The sequence below is a fragment of the Puma concolor genome, chromosome D1 (genome assembly GCF_028749965.1).
Source record: "Puma concolor isolate L17-30 chromosome D1, mPumCon1.1.hap2, whole genome shotgun sequence".
Lineage (NCBI taxonomy): Eukaryota > Metazoa > Chordata > Mammalia > Carnivora > Felidae > Puma > Puma concolor.
Window position 1 is genome coordinate 12,389,199 of NC_141676.1, and position 24,408 is coordinate 12,413,606.

At 38.8% G+C, this 24,408-nt stretch overlaps 1 protein-coding gene across 1 annotated transcript; it reads left to right on the top strand.

Annotated features, from left to right (window-relative positions):
- The first annotated feature begins 10,810 nt into the window (after positions 1-10,810).
- Positions 10,811-11,749, top strand: LOC112865084 (olfactory receptor 5B3-like). Its single transcript, XM_025928117.2, has one exon. The coding sequence runs from the start codon at positions 10,811-10,813 to the stop codon at positions 11,747-11,749; it is 939 nt and encodes a 312-aa protein (XP_025783902.2).
- Positions 11,750-24,408: the final 12,659 nt, after the last annotated feature.

Below are 24,408 nucleotides of genomic sequence, written 5' to 3' on the forward strand. Positions count from 1 at the left end.
CAATCAGACAACAAAGTGAAATCAAATGCAACAAAATTGGCAAAGATGAAGTCAAACCTTCGCTTTTTGCAGATGACATGATACTCTACATGGAAAACCTGGCAAACTCCACCAAAAGTCTGCTAGAACCGATACAGGAATTCAGCAAAGTCACAGGGTACAAAATTAATGTACAGAAATCAGTTGCATTCTTATACACTAATAATGAAGCAACAGAAAGTCAAAGAAACTGATCCCATTCACAATTTCACCAAGAGTCATAAAATACCTAGGAATGAACCTAACCAAAGACGTAAAAGATCTGTATGTTGAAAACTATAGAAAGCTTATGAAGGAAATTGAAGAAGATACAAAGAAATGGAAAAACATTCCGTGCTCATGGGTTGGAAGAATAAATATTGTTAAAATGTCAATACTACCTGAAGCAATCTACACATTCAATGCAACCCTAATCAAAATTGTACCAGCATTCTTCTCGAAGCTGGAACAAGCAATCCTAAAATTTGTATGGAACCACAAAAGATCCCGAATAGCCAAGGTAATATTGAAGAAGGAAACCAAAGCATGAGGCATCACAATCTCAGACTTTAGCCTCTACTACCAAGCTGTAATCATCAAGACAGTATGGTATTGGCACAAAAACAGGCACATAGACCAATGGAATAGAATAGAGACTCCAGAGTTGAACCCACAAATATATGGCCAACTCATCTTTGACAAAGCAGGAAAGAACATCCAATGGAAAAAAGACAGCCTCTTTAACAAATGGTGCTGGAGAACTGGACAGCAACATGCAGAAGAATGAAACTAGACCACTTTCTTATACCATTCACAAAGGTAAACTCAAAATGGATGAAGGACCTGAATGTGAGACAGGAAACCATTAAACCCTAAAGGAGAAAGCAGGAAAAAAACCTCTCTGACCTCAGCTGCAGCAATTTCTTACTTGACACATCTCCAAAGGCAAGGGAATTAAAAGCAAAAATGAACTATTGGGACCTCATCAAGATAAAAATCTTCTTCATTGCAAAGGAAACAATCAACAAAACTAAAAGGCAACCGATGGAATGGGGAAGATATTTGCAAATGACATATTGGACAAAGGGCTAGTATCCAAAATCTATAAAGAACTCACCACACTCCACACCCAAAAGCCAAATAATCAGTGAAGAAATGGGCAGAAGACATGAATAGACACTTCTCTAAAGAAGACATCCAGATGGCCCACAGACACATGAAAAGATGTTCAATGTCACTCCTCATCAGGGAAATCCAAATCAAAACCACACTAAGATACCACCTCACATGGGTCAGAGTGGCCAAAATGAACAAATCAGGAGACTATAGATGCTGGAGAGGATGTGGAGCAATGGGAACCCTCTTGCACTGTTGGTAGGAATGCAAACTGGTGCAGCCACTCTGGAAAACAGTGTGGAGGTTCCTCAAAAAATTAAAAATAGACCTACCCTATGAGCCAGCAATAGCACTGCTAGGAATTTACCCAAGGGATACAGGAGTGCTGATGCATAGGGGCACTTGTACCTCAAAGTTTATAGCAGCATTTTCAACAATAGCCAAATTATGAAAAAAACCTAAAGGTTCATCAACTGATGAATGGATAAAGAAGATGTGGTTCATATATACAATGGAATACTACTTGGCAATGAGAAAGAATGAAATCTGGCCATTTGTAGCAATGTGGATGGAACTGGAGGGTATTATGCTAAGTGAAATAAGTCAGGCAGAGAAAGACAGATACCATATGTTTTCACTCATATGTGGATCTTGAGAAACAACAGAAGATCATGGGAGGGGGAAGGGGGAAAATAAAAGTTACAGAGAGGGAGGGAGGCAAACCATAAGAAACTCTTAAATACTGAGAAGAAACTGAGGGTTGATGGGGGGGTGGGGGAGAAGGGAAAGTGGGTGATGGGCATTGAGGAGGATACCTGTTGGGGTGAGCACTGGGTGTTGTATGGAAACCAATTTGACAATAAATTATGATATATATATATATGTATACACACACACACACACACACACACACACACACACACACATCAGTCAGTGCTACAGAAGCTAAACATGAGAGAGGCATGGTCTGCCTGGGGTCAGGGATCATCTGTGACTTATTTACTAGGTGGCCTTTTTTTTAAAGGACTTTTGTTTAGTAAATAAACTAAGGTTGGCAAATAAATAAATGAATAAATAAATAAATAAATAAATAAATTTTAAGTTCTCTGAAAGAATACACTCAGATTGGTTTTATTTCTTTCTTACGTGTTTGTAGAATTTACTGGTAAAGATATCTATACTTAGAATTTTTTTGGAGAGAAAGTTTGAATTTCAGATCCAATTAAAAAAATACAGGGTGGGCGCCTGGGAGGCGCAGTCGGTTAAGCGTCCGACTTCAGCCAGGTCACGATCTCGCGGTCTGTGAGTTCGAGCCCCGCGTCGGGCTCTGGGCTGATGGTTCAGAGCCTGGAGCCTGTTTCAGATTCTGTGTCTCCCTCTCTCTCTGCCCCTCCCCCGTTCATGCTCTGTCTCTCTCTGTCCCAAAAATAAATAAACGTTGAAAAAAAAAAAATTTAAAAAAATTTAAAAAAAAAAATTAAAAAAAAAATACAGGGCTACTCAGATTTAAAAAAAAAAAAAAATATATATATATATATATATATATATATATATATATATGGATATATCTGGGTCTGAAGTCTATAAAAATGGTAGGTCCTTTTCTGGAACCATTTCTTAATAATTACTTTAAATATATCATTACATTTAAAAAGGATTTTATTTTATTTATTTATTTATTTTTCAACGTTTATTTATTTTTGGGACAGAGAGAGACAGAGCATGAACGGGGGAGGGGCAGAGAGAGAGGAAGACAGAATCGGAAACAGGCTCCAGGCTCTGAGCCATCAGCCCAGAGCCTGACGCGGGGCTCGAACTCACGGACCGCGAGATCGTGACCTGGCTGAAGTCGGACACTTAACCGACTGCGCCACCCAGGCGCCCTAAAAAGGATTTTAAAGTTTCAAAAAAGTTTCTGAGATATTACAGACAAGTCCCACATATCTCTCACCCAGATTCCCCTAATGGTAGCATCTTCCCTTATCATAATACATTAGTCAAAACTAAGAAGCCATCATTGATACACTACTATTCTCTAAAATTCAAGAATTTACTTAGATTATTATTTTTTAACTAATATCATTGTGCTCTTACAGGGTCCGACCCTGGATATAACACTGCATATATTGTCCTGTCTCGTTAGTCTCCTCTGATCTGTGACAGTGTCTCAGTTCTTCCTGGATTTTTCACTACATTAATAGCTTTGAGAAGTACTACTCAGGTATTTTGTAGAAAGTCTTTCAATTTGCGTTCACCTGATCTTTTTGTCATGGTTACAAGGAGGTTTGGTCTTTGAGAAAGAGTGACAAGTCCCATTCTTATCACCTCCTATCAGGGGACATATATTACCTACATGACTTGTCACTGAGGATCTTAATCTTGGTCATCTAAACAAGATATGTTTTCTGGGTGCTTCAGATAATGCTACCTTTCTCCCCCTGCAAATTCTACACTTTAGAAACATGTCACTAAGTTCAGGTCACGGTCATGGTGGAAGGGACTACACTCCACCTCCTAGGGGAAACTTAAATATATTATTTAGGGTTTTTCTATAAGAAAACTTTATTTATTTACTTACTTAATTTCTTACTTACGTCAGTATGTACTTACATTGATCTGCTTTAAAATTTGGGGTACAGTTTGTACTATATTATTTATTTTATTGTTCAGATCACTCCATCTTTGACCATTGGGGTCACTTGCAGTTTTACTCTTGTTTCCTTGTGAGCTGCTCAATCTTTCTGTTTTTTGAACTCCTCCTTACTTTCTGGAACTATAAAACATTCCAGGCTCCTGTTGTGCTATTCCGGTCCCAATCCAGTCATCAGCTCTCTCTCCAAAGAGTCCAGCTCACTCTCCATTGAAACTCAAATGAACCCAAACCCTCCAGCCTTCTTTCCTTTAACTGGAAAATGAAATAACAACTAGCTACAAGAGGCTAAGGACCTTCCTAAATTTTCTGAGGCATCTTGGGGTAGGGATTGTGTGCATATAAGTTCTCTTTTAGTCTCTCGGTTCCTGTTCTAAGTCCCTGCCTTTTTCTTACTTGTTCATCACTTCAAGAACCACACCTCCTCCTGAGCCTTTTTTTCCCCTGTGACTACACTGCTTTTCCCCAAGGTGACATAAACTACTCATTCTCCTTCATTCTTCCTGAGAACCAAATAAACAGTAACCTTGTACTCAGACAGAATGGAGGGGAAGTGAAGCCCAGATCGATGAACTGCTGCAAAGTAAATATTTGATATAAAACTGACCTTCAGGTTCATGAAGCATCATCTACTGTCAAACATCTCCTCCCAGTCAACTCTCTCCTAAAACCTTGGCTTCCCACCATGTTGTTAGCCTCTGTCCATCTTCTCTCTTCTCAGAGTTGAAAGTCTCAAAGCCCTATCTCTCTCGCTTCTATGGGAAAAGACAATATGCATTTACTCCATCATACAGGTTGGGACAATACTTAGAAACTATGTAAAGCAAAGAAAAATCATGGACTAGATTGTAGAGTACACCGTTATGAGATTTGTCACCCCACCATCCAACCAAAACCACTCAAAGTCATCCACCAACTTCATATCACTATGACGTATTGCCAGTTCTAAGTCTTGACATTGTTTAATCTACCAGCAGATTTGACACGTCTGTTTCCTACTGATGCATTTCTCATCACTTGGTTTCCAGGACACCACTCACCTTTGTTGGCTCCTCATCTCTTTGACCTTTCATTGAGAAAGTTCCAGGTGTCGGTCCTTGAAACACTTTGCTTCTCTCTACCTACATTCTCTTACCTATGTTCTCATTCTCACGGTTTAAATACCATCTACATGCTGAAAATTCCAAATTTGTACCTCTGCTCCAGTGCTAAAACTTTCCTGGTGGTATCCAAGAGGCATCTCAAGCTTTGTATGCTCCAGTGAAATTCAAGCCCCCTTCTGACTCAAATCTCCTGTTATCATGCCTGCCATACCTCACATAGTAGCCATCTTATCCTTCTAGTTGCTTAGGCAGCTAGGCTACCATTTTTTTTTCACATTCCACGTCCAATACATCATCATATCATGTCATTGCATTATTTCAAACATAGTAAAAAACAATCCGGCCAACTTGGAAGAATATAATACTATGTATGATTTGGAAGAAACCAAAATAAGCAATTAAACAAATAAAATGTAATTTAAGAGATTTATTTAAATGTCTGAAGAAGATAAGAGCAGATAAGAGATAAAAAGCTATTTTAGATGGTGTGATTGAGAAAAGGGCTCTTAATGAAGTGGTGTGAGATCTAGGAAAAGGACTTTCCACTAGGGCAAAAACAAGCCAGAGACACAGTTTTGGAGGCAGAGTAGAAGTTCAGATTCAGTTCCTAATTGTGTGGCAGTATACTGGCTTTCCTCAAGGAACATTTTGTTTTAATTCCAGACTATTGAGATTTCAGCTAAGCACATTGCCTTTCAGGCAGAAGTAAAATTTTGTGGTTGGTTTATCATTGATTTTTTTGTGGTCTTATGACTGAACTCTTGACAGTGGAATGTACTCAGAGGTAATGTGAACAGCTATTATATCACTTTCTTGAAAAGAAATTATATTTCCTTCAACCCATCCCTTTCTCCTTTCCTGCAGGTAGAATAGTTATGATAAGGACAGAATTTCAACACTCTGCAAGATGACAGACAGAGGCTGTGTGGACTGAACTTGGCCCAGAATGACCGATGGGTGCCATGTCCAGAGAGTTCATATTTATCCTACCACAGGTATCCACCATTTGAAATGAATTGGTATTGTATTTAAGCCACTATGTTTTGGCTTTCTTCGTTATAGCAGTTTGATCTAATTTCCAATTGTGATAGATGAACTATGGACACAAATTCTTTGCAGCTGTTTTCCTCAAGAGATGGAGTCTTCCATGCCCGATCCATGCTTGCATCGGGGCCAGCCCTTTGACATCATGGATTAGGATAATGTGGCAGAGAAAATCTTGTGTGAGTTTGGAGTCCAGACTCCAAGAAACCCTTCGGTTTTACTTTCACACTGAAAATATTATGTAAGAAAGCAGGTCCAACCTTTGGAAGATGAAAGAGCATGTGGAGAAAAGGGAGAGAATAACCAGAATCAACGGTCAGAAACGTGAGTAATGCCATGTTGAGCCTTTCAGCCCGGCTGACTGTGCAGCAGATATGCAACCACATGAGTGAGCCCACGTGCAAGTAGCAAAGTCACTGTCCCTATGCTGAGAGCATCCTCAGGATGGCAAGAAATGTGAACAGATAGGAGGTCAAGATAACTATAAGGGCAAAACGGATTTAGAAATCCACTAATTAAAGAGCACAATCTCATTTACGTAGATGTCACAGCAGGAAAGAGCCAGGATTGAGGGGCTATCACAGAAAAAGTAATGGACCACATCGGAATGGCGAAGAGATTGGCGAAGAATGGCGAAGAAAGAGAGGCCGAAGGTGACTCCAGTGTGGATGGCAAATTCAGCAAGCCCCAAACATACCAGCCTACCGCCATTTGAGCACACACATGATGGTGGTCAGAGCGGCGGGTGTCAAGTAAGCGCTGACCCTCTACACATGACAGCTACCAGGAAGCAGTCTACGGTGGCAAAAGCCAGAAGGAAGAACCTCTGAGCACCACATACGTCGTAGGAGATGACTTCCTCCTCTGTGAGAAAACCTCCATCACCGTACGAGTGACAGCGGAAGACCTAACACATTCCACCAGACAGAGGTTACGTAGGAACAAAAAGCTAAAAGAGACCCATGTATACAGAGAACAAACTGGTGGTTGCCAGTGGAGAGCCATGTGGGGGAAGGGCAAAATAGGTGAAGAGGAGTGGGAGATTCAGTCTTCCAGGAATGGAACGAATATGTCACAAGGATAGAAGGTGCAGCCCAGGGAATACAGTCAATGGTATTGTAATGGTGCTGCATGGGGACAGACGGTAGCTACAATTGTGAGCAGAGCATAATGCATAGAGTTGTCGAATCACTGTGGTGTATGCTTGAAACTAATGTAACATTTTGTGCTAGCTACATTTCCATTAAAAAATAAGAATTTTTGCCATGAAAACAAACAAACAAAAAAACTTGAGGCAGATGTTTAAATCAGCTTTATTTGTAATCACAAAACACTAGCACCAACACAAATGTTCTTCAACTAAGAATAAGATAAACCATCAGTAACAACCAGATAGTAAAACTCTACTCCGCAGTAAAAATATTCTCCTTTGATACAGGAAACGATACAGATGGGCCTCAAATGCTAAGTGAAAAATTATAGACCTACGCTGTACATGTTCTAAGATTACAGGTAAGGACACTCTAGAAAAGGTGACTTTATTTGGGCAAAAGAGTTTATGGGTTTCCAGGGGCAGTGAGTGGGAGAACGGGTTTACACAGAGAGGTTTGTATGAATTTTTTTAGGTGATAGTGCTTACTTGACATGAATCTGACAATATTCCTAAAACTATATGCTAAGATTGTGGATGTTACTGTATGGAAATCATGCATTAATTATAAACTGACAAAAATAACAAGTAATACAAAACGTGTGTGTTCAATGAAAATAACCAGAGTGGCTCCCACAGGCTGTTTAATTGCTTCCATCCTGAGAAGGTGGGATGAGGTGCCGGAAATGTTCTCCCAGGGGAAATTCCCAGAGAAGGTCTGTGTCTCTATAATTCTCTCCACATCCCCATGCATTAGCCAATGAAATCCCAAGATAACTCCACATGACATCATTGTAGAGGCACCAGTCTACATGCTGAACCCATTTGGTGATCATTTATTCATATGAATGTTAAACTTGCTAGTGCACAGAAGTCTTATCGTGGATTCTCTATCAGCCTGCAACCACATTCAGGGGAAACACCCCAAGAGAAAAATCACATTGACTTCAAAAATGATAATTTCTTACTGAGATGTTTTACAGACCCTCCCTGCTTGTTATTTACAGACACGAGTCTGTGAATTATGTAAGAGGTAATCTTATCATCTTTATTTTACAAATAAGGAGGAAGCCAGTGATTCCTCTAAGGACACAGAAGGAATGCATGGTAGGTTCAGAAATTGAACCATATTAATATGCTTTCCTCCATTTTTCCCTGCGTCAGAGACCTTGGAGCCTTATGACCATGTCCTGAGAGAGCTCCTGTAGTAAGATTTATGCATTATCCTATGACTGAGATTCTGATTCAGACCCGCTACTCAGCATTGGCTCTTCCTGTTCACCCAGAAGACAGGTAAGCATCCATATTCCGTAAACATTTTTAACGACAAGTGTCATCTATGCAAAAGCAGTAGGGCAGCTCTGCTTACTTCGAGTTATTCGAGAACAGAAATCGATGTCTTCAATGTTTTTCCAAACTATGGAGGTTAGACTGGCGTATACATGTCAAAATTTCCTTCAGAAGGGAGTTTATTGATACTTAAGGAACATTGTCCTGCTTTGCTAAAGATATGAACAAAACAGCCACAGATGATTCTCTAATTGATCAAGTGGTGATTTCATCCTGGCCACTCAATGCTGGCCTCTCATTGGACACAAACAAGCAAGAGCAAGAGTGAAATAACCTTTAAACTACAAAATCCCTCATATGAATTAACAAGATCCCCGATAATTTCCCTATAACTTTCCCCTATAATTTCAAGCTTATCGTCAGCAGTACAACCACAGATGTTGACAGCGAATGGCTAAAAGCAGAGCCTTTTGATTACACAGAAAGTGGATTTAACTCTCGAATCTTGACTCTTTCCCATGCTAGCTGTGTATTTTAGAGCATCGCATAACTTCTCAAATCCTCACGCTCCACAATGGTGAAGGAGGCATAATAATACTACCTCCTGTATGCACACATATAAAGCCTTTATTATTGCTCATAGAATGTAGTACAGGCTCCAAGTAGGTACGTGTGTTAAGGTTGGCAAACAATGTCCACAATGTCTGATGTTGGCAAGTAATTCCCCTATTGTACGGGAAATTGTCAAAGTGTAGGAGGAAGATGTGAGTAGTTAGCAGAAGAGGGATGCCCTTCCAAGGCTTCAAGTTTAAGTGAACAGATTTATAGTACTCTTCCTCTGGAGGAGTACTGACTATCCAAGCTCCTCAGGCTCCAGGCAGCCCACCATGTGCACCATGCACGTGTCTCTCAGACACTTCAGTGGGAAACCACAAACTGATTTTGGACCAGTAGAGACAATGAGCAATCGTAAGTTGAGTTCAATTCAATTTCATTTCAATACATTTTAGACTGTCATCTTAGGAACCATTCAGTGTGGGTTCAAAAGTTGGTTCAAAGCATGGCTTGTCAACTAATATTCATTTAAATATAAAAAATCGGGGCCTGTGGGTGGGTCAGTCTGTTAAACCTCCAACTTCGGCTCAGGTCATGATCCCATGGTGCACGGGTTCGAGCTCCGCCTTTGGGCTCTGTGCTGACAGCTCAGAGCCTGGAACCTGCTTCGGATTCTGTGTCTCCCTCTCTCTCTGCCCCTCACTTGCTCACACTCTCTCTCTCTCTCAAAAACAAATAAACATTAGACATTTTTTCAAAAAATAAATATAAAAAATTACTCAATGTCCTGTGCATATTTATTTATTAGAGAGAGAGAGAGCACAAGCAGGCGAGGGGCAGAGAGACAGGAAGAGAATCAGCGTGGAGCCTGATGCAAGGGCTCAATCTCATGACCAGAGCGAAAATCGAGAGTCAGACACTCAAGTGACAGCCACCCAGGAACCCCTTGTGCATCATAATTTAAATGACCATAATAACAAATTAAACTCATGATGTTCTTGAGAGGATGTAAGGAATATACAGATTTTCCAGGACTTACAATGAGCTTATGTTTCAATAACTCCATGGTAAGTTGAAAATATGGTAAGTTGAAAATTTACTTAATACACCTGACTTACTGAACATCATAGCTTAGCCTCTCCTACCTCAAACATACTCTGAGCACTTATATAAGCCTACAGTTGGACAAAATCATCTCACACAAAGTCTGTTTTCTAATAAATATCTCATGTAATGTACTGAAAGTGAACCACAGAGTGGTTGCCAGTGTCTGGGTTGTTGACCCTCATGATTGCATGGCTGACTGGGGGCTGTGGCCGGTGCCAATGCCTAGCATCATGAGAGTCAAGCCTCACATCAGTAGGCTGGGAAAAGGTCAAAATTCAAAAGTCACAGTTTGATTTGCATCGAATGTGTGTCACTGTTGCACCATCGTAAAGTGGAAAAATCATTAAATCGAATCATCGTAGGTTGGGGACCATCTGTACCTCTACAGGGTCTGCAGCAGTTCCTGGTGGGTGAGTCATGGGCAAGTACCTGCTTTCACTAGGCTTGGGGGAAGTGAATGGCCAGACATTCCTTCTGGACGAGCCATCTTGATCAAGTTATTTAATTCTCTACGTCTCAGTTTACAGATTTCTAAAACTTTAGAATTGAGGAGATGCTCCATACTTCAGATTCAACAGTTTGCAAATCTACACATCATTAATGCGCTAACTTTTGTTGTCAAGCTAATTTTTTTTTTATCTGGAGAAACTTGATATACAAGCTACTGCTCTAATGAAATAACACATACTGTATGTATACACTTTTCAATATAAGTCTCTTGGTTTATCACCCATTTCTTTCTTCTCATTGCCATAGTGTTTGTGGTTCTCAATACTGATGGATAACAGGACAGAAGTGATGCAGTTCATCTTGCTGGGACTAAGCGGTGATCCAGAACTGCAGGTTCCCCTCTTTATCGTGTTCACCCTCATCTACCTCATCACTCTGGTTGGAAACCTGGGGATAATAGTGTTGATTCTGTTGGACTCTCGTCTCCACACTCCCATGTACTTTTTCCTCAGTAACCTGTCTCTGGTGGACCTTTGTTACTCTACAGCTGTCACTCCCAAGGTCATGGCTGGATTACTTATAAGAGACAAGGTCATCTCCTACAGTGCGTGTGCTGCTCAGATGTTCTTTTTTGCAGCCTTTGCCACTGTGGAGAGTTACCTGTTGGCTTCAATGGCCTATGACCGCTATGCAGCAGTGTGCAAACCCCTCCATTACACCACCACCATGACGACAGGTGTGTGTGCACGTCTGGCCATAGGTTGCTACACCTGTGGTTTCCTGAATGCCTCTATCCACACTGGAGAAACGTTCAGACTCTCCTTTTGTATGTCCAATGTGATTCATCATTTTTTCTGTGATGTGCCTGCAGTCATGGTTCTTTCTTGCTCTGATAGACGTGTCAGTGAGCTGGTTCTTGTTTATGTAGTGAGCTTCAACAGCTTTTTTGCTCTCATGGTCATCTTGATTTCCTACATATTCATATTTATCACCATCCTAAAGATGCACTCATCTACAGGATATCAGAAGGCTTTATCTACCTGTGCTTCTCACCTCTCTGCAGTCTCCATCTTCTATGGGACAGTCATTTTTATGTACTTACAGCCCAGTTCCAGCCATTCCATGGACACAGACAAAATGGCATCTGTGTTCTACACCATGGTCATCCCCATGCTGAACCCTGTGGTCTATAGCCTGAGGAACAAAGAGGTTAAGAATGCATTCATGAAGGTCGTTTCAGAGGCAAAATTATCTTTAAGATTGTGATTTTTTAACATTGTACAATGTACACTAATCTAGTTTCATTAAGACCACTGTGAAATTAAGTTTCTGGAGTGATATCTTTGCTTATTCAATGCCTCTTATCCTGAAGGAAAAGAACATATGTCTGGAAATGTAATAACCTGAACAAGAATGATTAAGATGTCTAAGTGCCTGGGTGCCTGGGTGGCTCAGGCATTAAGCATGTGACTTCTGCTTAGGTCATGATCTCAGGGTTCTTGAGTTGGAGTCCCAGATCGGGTGAGCTGGAGCCACGTCTTGGGTGAGCTTGAGCCCCACTTAAGTGAGCTCTGCTTCTCTTTCTCTGCCCTTTGCTCACTGGCTCCCCATCTCTCTCTGTCAAAAAAAAATCGCCTGGGGCCTACTTGTAAAAGCAGGTATTGATTTATTCATTTATTCTACATGAATTTGTTTCTACCACATCAATGCAGAAACACATAAAATAGGGACACAAATGAGACCATGAACAGAAGGGCACATATCCTTATGTGCCCATGAAGATACATACACATTGGAGTAGGGAATTTCCCAGAGTTAACTGGAATGTTGTTAGTTTTTAATAATAATAATTTAAATATTTAATTCATGTATTAGAATAGAAATTTATGTCCAATATTTTTATTTCGTTAGTTGAATGCTGTTCGAAGAGTCCTAACTTAAGAATAACCTTGAGAATATACTTAAAGTAATATGCTACTAAATGAGTGTATCTACCTTAAGGGGGCACAGCTTGTTTTCTGCTTTGCTGAAATATTTTTATCTCACTCAGTGTTTGTACTCCAAAGTTTGGGCACAATGATTTCCTGGATCCCATAATCAAGTGAATCATCTGAAACAATTCTATAATTTTTACTTTGAAGTGATGCCTCATTAAATGGGAAGTAACGTATCAAATAAATACTCTTTAGTAAATCATAAAAAGACATTAAATTTAAAATTATTTGAAGTGTTGGAACACCTGGGTGGCTCAATCGGTTCAGTGTCCAACTCTTGATATCGGCGCAGGTCATGATCCTGGGTCATGGGATCAAGCCCTTCATTGGGTTCCACACAGAATGTGGAGCCTGTTTGAAATTCTCTCTCTCTCTCTCTCTCTCTCTCTCTCTCAAAAAAATTATTTAAAGGTTAGTATCCCATTATATTTGAAAATTACTTCATATGTATGAAATATAATTAACTGAAATGATTCTAGATATCTACATAGAAATATATATGACAATATCTGTCAATAATAAAGATAATGTACATTCAATATGCTAGTATAATGCACAATATTTATGTTTTTAATTTTGATCCTCAGAAAGCTTTATACTATAAAAATCTACCCGCATAAATATGTACCCTCAACTGATTTGTTACCTCTAGATAATAAGAGGCTTTGATATTTCAGTATTTGTAAGACTGTGCTTGAATATACTAGCATTTTCATCCTACTATTTGGGGGCAGTGTAATATAACACAAACATTCACTTCTACGTTTATGGTAATATTTCTCCTGTCAAAAATATTATTACCTAAATTTTTATAATTATCTTAAATAATTGTTTCATTTTAGAAGTATTTTAGAGTTACAGAAAATTTTCAGAACAGTGCAGAATGTTCAATGTAACCTTGTGGCAATCTGAATAATGACTTGATCCACATCCTAATTTCTGGAATCTTCCAAGGTTACCTTATATGGCCTAAAAGGACTATGTAGAGTTGATTAACTTAAAGATTATATCCCATATTTTCTGTGTGGACCAGGAAGGAAATCCCACGTATAATTATAAGAAGTTTGACCACAGATAAAAGAGTAGACAATGTGACATTGGAAGTAGATGAAGTGATGTGACCACAAATCATGGATGACAACAGCCATCAGCAAATGGAAGAGGAGAGGCGCCTGGGTGGCTCAGTCGGTTAAGTGTCCAACTTCGGCTCAGGTCATGGTCTCATGGTCTGTGGGTTCGAGCCCCACGTTGGGCTCTGTGCTGACAGCTCAGAGCCTGGAGCCTGTTTCAGATTCTATGTCTCCCTCTCCCTTGACCCTTCGCTGTTCATGCTCTCTTTCTCTCTGTCTCAAAAATAAATAAATTAAAAAAAAATAAAAATAAAAAATAAATAAATAAATAAATAAATAAATAAATAAATAAATAAATAAGAAAATGGAAGAGGAGAGAAATGGATTTTGTCTTAGAGCCTATGGAGGGAGCGTGGCTCTTCTAATACACTGACTTTTGTCCAGAGAACCCAATTTGGACTTTTGGATTCTAGACTGTGAAGGAATTAATACGTGTTGCGTAAGCTTCTAGGTTTGTGGTCATTTGTTATAACAGCCATAGAAAATGAAGACAACTCTCACCTAGTCTCCTCTAAAAAGGAATTTTATATTACCATGGGGCATTTGTAACACTAGGAACCCAAGCTTTGTATATATTAATTTTACTCTGCCATGTAGGGTTTTAAGGGTTTTAACAAATGCAGAGCATTGTGTTCACTAGCACTGCACTATCACTTCTCAGCCTTTTGGCTAAGATCAAGTGTCATTACCAGCACTGTACCAGGGAGAATACATTATAATTCTAATATTTCCCTTTCCATTTCTGTTATAGACTGCCAGTCCCTACTCCTTCATCTGTGGAAATCACTGAGCTTTCCTCCATCCCTACGGTACATGAATGGAATCTCATGACGCAGAGACTTGGGAAGGAATAAATAAAAACTGTTTTTTGTTCACAGGTGACATGAATGCCTACGTAAAAAATAGGGAAAAATAGGAGAAAAGAACCCTCCCGGGACTAATAAGTGATTATAGAATGATTGTCGGATGCAAGGCTAATATACTAAATTTGATCACTTTCTTATATACTGAAATGAACAAACAGGAACTGAAATTAAAAACATGAGGCCTTTCCTATTAGCAGCCCCCAAATCAAATAGTTATAAATCTAACAAGATAACTAAATAAAAAACTACCAAACTTTAGGGCATCTGGGTGGCTCAGTCAGTTGACCAACCGACTCTTGATTTCAGCTCAGGTCATGATCTCACAGTTTGTGAGTATGAGCCCCGCAACCAGGCTCCATGCTGAAGACACCAAGACTGCTTGGATTCTCTCTCTCCCTCTCTCTCTGAGCCCCCACCCTGCTCATGCTCTCTCTCAAAATAAAGAAATAAACTTAAAAAAAAAAAACTACCAAACTGTGATGCTGATGTTGTTGTTTGTTAATATGGCAATGGACATAGCTATTTCTCTGATATATTTCAAAAGAGGTTAAAAAAATAATGTATTAAAAAAAACATTTAAGAGATTGGACCGGGTACTAAGGAAACTAATAGAAAATGGGAATTTTTTCCAAAAAGAAAAATCAGGGTCTTATAAAGAAATATACCCCATCACCAGGGTTGAGGGGCCTTCAAAATGTCGATTCCATAAGATTTCTTTTTTTTTTCCCAACATTTATTTATTTTTGGGACAGAGAGAGACAGAGCATGAACGGGGGAGGGGCAGAGAGAGAGGGAGACACAGAATCGGAAACAGGCTCCAGGCTCTGAGCCATCAGCCCAGAGCCTGACGCGGGGGTCGAGCTCACGGACCGTGAGATGGTGACCTGGCTGAAGTCGGACGCTTAACCGACTGCGCCACCCAGGCGCCCCGAAGATTTCTAAATTGAAATCTGTGCGCCTTCCATTACTATCTATTCTGAATGGGAGCTCCCTTTTTTCCCATTATCTTTACTCTAGTCCAATTTTATTTATTGGGAATGAATGTGGAAGAAGATAAGTTTTCCTTTTAGTGCATAAGTTACTAGGCAACAAGGAGCCACACAAGGACTGGGTGGAGAAGACCTTTTAACCTCTCAAATAGCCTGGACATTGTGCTTCTATATTAATTAGTTGGGATTTAGGTTGTCTCCCTGGTGGAGGTGAATAAGAAATTTTCTGTAGGAAAGGAAGTATAAGATGAATATTTGATGATCATAAGCATTACAATGGAAAAGACTGGTTAGTTATTTTCCCAAACTATTTCTTTTTTACTCCTGGAAAAAACATAGGCTCTGTTCCTCTGCCTTCATACAAATAATTTTGACCATATGTTTGTGTTCTTAGCCATGGAATGTGAGTACAGATCATACATGCTGCTTCCGAGTCTGGACCACGAAACTCTCCAGGTGATGTCCTGTTCATTCTTTTTCTTTGTCACCAGCTGGGTGGAGAGGATTCAGACCACAAGAGATGACAAAATTACTAATGGAAAGAATCAGGGTCAACTGAATCTCTGTAGAGATTCCCCCAGAACAACTAATGGAACAATATGCAAGCACGAAAGACATCTATGGTCATGTCACTGCTGTTTGCAGTTTGCTTGCTCGGCAGCTAGTATTATTGACCCTAACAGATTCAGAGAGCTTCCCATAAGATCATCTGGAGGATGTTGTGGGGGTGGGGAGGATTTATGCTGAGAGAACTATCAAATTTCTCCAACATAACTTGATTCTACAATGATTTCTTTTGAAAACTCACCAGCCTCCAAATCATAACCAAAATGGCTAGCGCCAACTTAGCACACGTTTTGGAGAGAGAACAAATCCAATGTGAATTCCATTCCAAACCAAACTTTGTGATGTAGGGCAAGTTATGTAAGTGTTCTGAGTTTCTAATGGGGAAACTACTGCCTCTCTCACAGACTTCTATTAAACGGGCACTGAATGAGCCAGACTGTAGCACAGTGCCTGGAACAGAGTAGCTGCTCAAAACATGTCAACATCCTTTCCCTTCTGTTCCTTTTCTTATCTCTCTTTCAATCATCTAATATGCCAACCTTCTCCATAGAACTACTAAAACTTATATTATATTATATTGCTTTGTTTTTATAGGTTTAGTTGTAGCACTGAATTGCAAGACTTTTGAGCCCACAAATGTTATCTCATTTAGATATGTATTCTCAGAGTCTAGACTAATGTTTATTCCATAGAGCTCAAGAGTAGCTAATGAAATGTGATTCTGTATAGGAACAAATTTACATGGGAAAAAAAGGGCACAAATATTTATCTCTATCTTCTTCAAAACAGTGGTCAAAATATTGCTTATTCATTTTTGTGTGTTTACTCCTTTCATTTGTTTTCTCTATTAGAATAAAAGTTCTATGCAGCCGGGAACAATTTCTGATTTGTTCACTAACAAAGACTCTTGAGAGCTCAGAGCTGAGGCTCAGTAAAAGATTTTAAGGAATGAATAACTGCATGAGAAGAGGAACTGACACCGGACAGAAAAACTCATCATCTGTTTGTAAAAACAGAACACACACAACAAAGCATGCTAGCTCATGCTGAAGGAACACGTTAAATTGAAAACCCAGTGGTTGAACACAGCAAAGATAATAAAGATTTTATGTTAGTTTCCTATGGTTGCTGTAACAAATGACCACACTCTGGGACCTTAAAACCACACACATTTGTTTTCTTGCAGTTCTGGAGGCCAGTTGTTGGAAATCAGTTTCACTGGGATGAAACAAAGATCTCAGTCTTGGGAGTCTCTAGGGGAGACTCCGTCCCTGGTGTATTTCATCTGCAGGTGACCGCCAGCATTCCTCAGTGGTATTTCCATCAGTTTCTGCCTTTGTGATCACATTATTTTCTCCTCCTATTGTCTGTTTAATTTCCCTCTGCCTGGCCTTTTTTAATGTATGGGAGATTAGCATAAAAAATCTACTGTTTCAAATTGTGCAACTCAGTAGTATTTAGCACATTAACAATGTTCTGCAACCATCACCTCGATTTAATTCCAAAAGACTTTTTTTATTCACAAAGAAGATCCCATACCCATGAAGGCCCCCTGTCCCTGGGAACCAATAACCTATGGATTTACCTATTATGGATATCTCATGTAAACAGAATCATATAATAAGTGATCTTTTATGTCTGACTTCTTTTACTCAATTCATTGTTTTTGAGGCTTATCTGTGTTGTAGCATGTATCAATGCTTCATTTCTTTTTATGGCTGAACAATACCCCAGTGTACATATATACCACATCTTTTCATCCATTCTCAATTGGTAGACATTTGGATGGTTTTCACCTATCGGCAATTGTTAATAATGCAGCAGAAATATTTGTATTCATGCACAAGTGTTATTTGAGGACCTGTTTTCATTCTTGGGTGATATTACTAGGAACAGAATGGCTGGTTTATACGGTAATTCTATGCTTACCTTTTGAAGACCATGGAACTGTTTTTCACAGCAAATGTTCCATTTTTCTTTCCCACCAGCAATGTACAAGGGCTCCTATTTACCCACATTCTTGCTACAATTTGTTAGTTTCCATTTTCTTTTACACACCATCCTAATGGGTGTGAAATGGTATCTCATGGTTTGGATTTACTTTTCCCTAATGCCTAATGATTTTGAGCATACTTCCATGAGCTTATTGGCTTTGAGTAAATCTTCTTTGGAGAAATGTCTGTTCAAGGACTTTGCCAAGTTTTCAACGGGTCTATTGGTTTCTCTGTTGTTGAGTTGTAAGAGTCCTTTATGTAGCCTGCATATTACAGCCTTATTAGTAATGTGATTTGCAAATTTTTTTCTCCCATTCTTAAGCCATTCTTTTCATTTTCTTGAAAATATACTTTGATATACAAAGGTTTGTAATTTTGAAGAAGTTCATCTTATCTCTTTTTTCTTTTGTTGCTTGTGTTTTTTGATGTAATACATAAGAAACCATTGCCCAATCCAAGGTCTGGAACTTTTCTCACATTTTCTAATGGTTTTATGTTTTTAGCTCTCATATTTCAGTCATCAACCATTTTGTGTTGAGTTTTATATATGCTGTGAGAAGGGATTCAACTTCACTCTTACATGTGGATATCCAGTTGTCCCAGCCCTTTGTTGAAGATTTCTTTTGCCACTGAATGAACTTAGCATTTTTGTCAAAAATCAACTGGCAATAGACACATGGGTTTATTTCTCGTCTCTCAATTCTATTCACTTGACCGACGTCACTATCCTTGAGGCAATATCAAATTGCTTTGATTAATTTAGATTTGTATTAGTTTCGAAATCCAGAAGGGTGAGTCCTCCCGCTTTGTTCTTCCTTCTCAATATTGTTTTGGCTGTTGATGGTCCCTCAAAATTCCATTTGAATTTTCGCAATAGCCTCTCTCTTGTGGTCATTAGAATTATGAGAGGGATTACATCAAAACTGTAGATCACTTTGGAAAGTATTGCCAGTAAACAGTATCATATGACCCAATCCGTGAACACAGAATGTCTTTCCACCTATTTAGGCCTTCCTGAATTTCAACAATTTATTCTGTAGTCTCAGTGTACAACACTTTCACCCTTGGTTAAGATTATTCCTCTGTATTTTAACATAAGGAGGCTATTGTAAGTGGAATTTTTTCCTTCATTTTCTTCTGGGATTGTTTATTGCTAGTGTATGTAAGCACTACATATTTTTGTTCGGTGAATAAGTTTGTTAGCTAATAGTTTCTTGTACATTCTTTTGGATTTTCTCTATGTGAGGTAGCATCTGAAAATCATACTGCTTTTCTTCTTCCTTCCCAATTTATATGCCTTCTAACTCTTATTTTCTTATGTAATTACTCTAGATAGAACTTTCAGTACAACTTTGAATGTAAGTAGTGAAAGAAGGCATCCTTGCTTAATATGTGATGTTACAGGGAAGGATTTCACTCTTTCACATTTGAGTATGATGTTAGTTGTGGGCTTTTCATTAGTACTCTTTCTACTTTTGAGGAAGTTCACTTCTATCAGATTTCTGGTTGCTTTTATCACGAAGGCACTGGAGATTTTGTTAAACGCTTTTTCTGAATTAATAAATCAGATAATTTAATGTGTTCTTTCTCCTCAATCTATTGAAGTGGTTAGTTACCTTGAGTGATTTCAAATTTTGCTTTTTCCAGCTTTTTAAGATATAATTGATAAATCACATTATATAAGTTTAAGATATATAACATAATTATTTGAAATGATGGCAACGATGTTTGACTGACATCTGTGACATCCCATAGTTACAACATTTTATCCTGAGATGAGCACGTTTAAGATCTAACATCTTAGAAACTTTCAAGTGTACGTATTAGTGTTGTTAATTATAGTAATCGTGGTGTGTGTCACATCCCTAGTACTTATTTATCTTATAACTAGATATTTGTACCTTTAGCCACCTTCACCTGTTTTCTCGATTGCTCAACTTTTACCTCTGGAGCCACATGAGTGCCTAGGGGATTTGGATAGAACATCAGCTGCATTGGCTACAACAGAGTAATTCAGGATGGAAAAGAAACCCATCTGACTACATACCAGAATCAAATTTTTGAATGGCCTTAGTAGTATTAAAGCTGAACGTACTCTCCATATTTTTGGCCTATGTGTAATATTTTTGCTTTGTTGTAAACCCAAGAAGGAAAACAGGATTTCATTTATCAATCTCTAAAAATCCAACAGTCTACAATTTAATTACAACAAGTAAATGAATGGAAAGGAAAAAAATAAAATCAAATAGATGGCATACAAGAAACAAAGTAAGTTTTTACAATCTAATATAAATATCAATAATATAAAAATGTGAATGTATTAAACCCACTAGTTATGGACCGAGTAACAGCTTAATAAAATTTGGGGAAGGAAAGGAAATTACCACAAATGCATCTATGTGCTACTCAGCAGAAGAAATTATATCCCTGTATACAATTTAATTGCTTCTTCCCTAGATAGAAGTGATTGCCCTCATACGGGACTGTCCCCTAGGAATTTCACACCTACAAATTTTCTCCTGGTTCCCATTCATTAGGGCCTGAAATCATATCGTGACTCCACATGACAATATTGTAAAGGGACCAGACTCCGTGTAGACCCTTTTGGTCACCATTTATCTAAATGAATGTTAATGTTTTTTAGTACACACACCAGTGTTTTCCCAAACTGAGTGTTGGCAGTGACCCTGCAACCACAGCCAGGGGAAACACCCTAAGATAATAATTATATTATTTTATGTTGAAAGGATAACCCTTACTAAGGTCCTTAAAGACCCACCCTCATTCACAGACAAAATTCTGTGAAATTGGGGGACAAGTAATTTTATTATGTCTATACCACAAATAAGGAAACTGAGCTCTGTGTAAGGTAAATGACTCTTCTAAATACACAGAAAAATCCACGGTAGATGCAAGACTTGAGCCTGGGCTTCCTAACTCCATGTTTATGATCCTTTCTTCATCTCTCCATGTACCTTGGAACTTTGGGACCAATACCTGAGATATGCTCCAAAATTGTTTATACATTCTTCTAGGTCTGAATTTCTGATTTCAGACTCAGTTCAGGATTGTCTTTTATTTTTTTCCAAGAGCAAGGTAAGCTTCTCTGTTTAATATACGCTTTTAGTGAAAAATGTAATTGATGCAGAAGCAGCGAGGCAGCTACCTCTTCTAGGAGTTTTTGAGCTCCTATCTAGTTGTTTGCACACTTTTTTCTGAAACCTTGACTTAAGTATAGGATTCAAATGCAAAAAAAAAAAAAAAAAAAACCCACAACATTCTAATCCTCAGAGAGTAGGATAGTATTTACGAAATTTCGTGCTGCTTTCCTTAAGAAGTTAGCAAAAATCTATTGTTTTGTGCTGGTCCAAGTCTGTTGGCAACCAGACTTGTGGCTGAACTGACTCTTGAGGTTCTCGTTATGACTGCAAGACCTGCTCAGCCATAACCATCAGGAGACCTGAAAGAGATAAAGTTTATTATTCACAGATCCTGGAAACCACATGGCATCCCTGGGGCCACACAGCAAGGTCATGGATAGGGAGGGAGAGCAGGTCTGGGTTCTGCTTTTGTTGGTGTGGTGGATGGACACCTAAGGTATCTGGGGTTCACACTTGAGTGGTGAATTTAAAGCATAAAAGAGGGAATTTAAAGCATTGTGAGAGAAAAACAAGTGGCCTGGGATGGTAGGTTATTGAAATCCACCAAGATCTCTAAAACCAAGGAGTCTGGGAGGTGAGAAGCTAACTCTTTATCTAGTGGCTGGCAATGTGTTTATTCAAGATAGACATCACCTGATTGGCTCAGTCGGTAGAACATGTGAGATAAACATTTTTTTTCTGAGATAGACATCTTTGAAGTGGGTGTCTCTCTGCATGGCTACCTAGGCAATCAAACCATAAATCAGGCACTTGCATTAGAAAAAAGAAAACCTTCTGTCGAGGCTTACAGTGCAACTATGATAGATGGTAAGATTGGGTAGGTGGTAAATTTTTGACTTGTTATTGAAGAGATAACTAACCAAACAGGGCGAAATGACACTCCTTCAGACTCCAGAAGGATCATCATAAAGCTACCAAGATCCTTACTCCAGTTTTACTGTAATTTCCCTACAACCTGCCCTTTTATTACTGGATCATCTAGAAAATCTAACAATGCAATGATTCAAGCCACAGGCATTAAAATCAGTGATATATGGGTTTTTATCTTAACTCGGACTAGATGTAGAATTTTAAGAAGGCATGTAACTTCCAAATCCTTCATTTTCTTAACTGTAAATTAGGGTGTGTGTGTGTGTGTGTGTGTGTGTGTGTGTGTACACAATTTATACCTTTCCTCTTCTATATCCATCCACCCATCCATCCATCCATCCATCCATCTATCCCTTCTTGATCCATCCTCTATATGCCTGTCTTTGGTGTCTCTGCCGGCCTACTTGTCTGTCGTTTCTGATTTCTGTTTATCTGTGAGATATACTGGCACATAAACACTGGGTTAAAGTTGTTACTAATTCCCAGAAATATGAACTGGGAATGGATTTATTCCAGATATGTGACCCTGAATAAGTTAATACCTCTTTCTGTTGATAATTATACACAATCAGAAAGTTGGCCACAAGATCTGTGAAGGTGTCTCAGCTTCAACAGTGTCTAACTCCCTAGATAATTTACCTATTATGTATTCTTTTCATCCCCACTGTGGCAGTCAGAATAATGCTCCCCTGTATGCCCACATCCTAGTCCTGGAATCTGTGCTTATGTTCTCTTACATGGTAAAAGGTATTGTGCACACATGAGTAAAGTTAAGGATTTTGAGATAACAATTTTATACTGGATTATCCATGTGGGCCCAATAAGAGCATTCCAGTCATCATAAAACATGACAAATGTTAAACAAGAAATTGTAACTTGATACTATTATTGAGTGGTGGGTTCACAAACACAAATTCTTTAAATTCCAGACATGCAATGTGTAGAGGGGCCAGAAAGAAGATGGTGGAAAATAGTAGTTACCAGAAAATGGATGTCCCTCAACACTTCAAGTATAAATAAAAGGATTTAAACCATTGTGCTTGCTCAAAAACAATCTACAGACTAGAGTCAGCTTCACATATATGGGTTTTCACCCCTCAGTATATATGATCCAGCTACATGCTGACACTAATGACTGTAAGAATATGTCTAGGATAAAATAGGAGTCTTTCAACCCAAACTAAAATGTGGACCAAAAGGAAGAAATTAAACAAAAGAGGTCTGTGTGAGGGTTTTCACACAGAATGCGTGACAAAGCCACGAACACGGGGGATATAGGACAGAGTGAGAAATACTGGAAGACACAAAAATATCTAAGTAGGCATAGCGTGTCAGAAAACTCACATCAGAGTAAAGCTGCCGGATGTCAAAACCCACTGGCACCTTGTTCCATCCTAATTATGAGATTATGAATAGAACACATCGGGATGGTGCTGAATACCCACATTGCGTGAACTGTGTGTCCTGATTATTTCATCTAACACTCACAGGAACACAGAGGTAGGTTCCAGTATCACCTTCGTTTTACTGATGGATAAAATGAGGCTCAGGAAACTTCATTTAGGACCAATATCTCCCAGGTGGTAAATGGATTTCTTCTGTGTGAATGCATGTACACATAAGCCCAGAGGCCAATATTTTACACCCAATTCTGTACCTTCTTTTGCCTTTGTTGACTGTATGTGTCTCTAATGTTGCACTAATCTCACTGCATATATTTACATATATTTGTGGATTGCACTGCTGTGCAACCCCAAGCATTAAGTTTGGAAGAATGGATACCATGATTAAGTGTAAATTGAATGAGATTAAAATCAATTCAAATTCACTGATGACATTTAGTTTGGGAGCCGTTCTGAATGTGTCTAAAGAACAGCTCTGTAAGTAACCAGGTAAACTTGAATACTCAATCTCTTTGTTGCCAAGTTACTTATGATATATATGAGCATAATAACTAATCAATCTAATGGGGATATGGAGAGTAATGAATAAATACACATAAACACTATTGAAGTGGAAATGATTAGTGAACCCAAAAGATCTGATTTGGGAGTTCAAACATTTCTTGGCATGTGGCCTTAGACAGCTCATTACCCTTTCCTGTGACTCAATTTTCTCATATACAAAAATAAGTTGGGAAGACGATCTGTGACTAACCTTCCTGTACAAAAGTCTATTCTTTTATGGATAAGTTATCACTAAATTTCATTTGTCATTCCCATGCTTAGAAATGGAGAATATTCACAAATAAAGTATGGCCATAATAAAATAACGCTCATGCTTTTCAATTTCCGTGCAACTTTTTTTTATTGATCATTCTTTGCCACAGAGCGTCTCGTGATTCTCAAATCACA

Bases quoted from the DNA above. Each gene is read 5' to 3' on its own strand.
- LOC112865084 (XM_025928117.2), top strand. From the start codon at position 10,811: ATGGATAACAGGACAGAAGTGATGCAGTTCATCTTGCTGGGACTAAGC.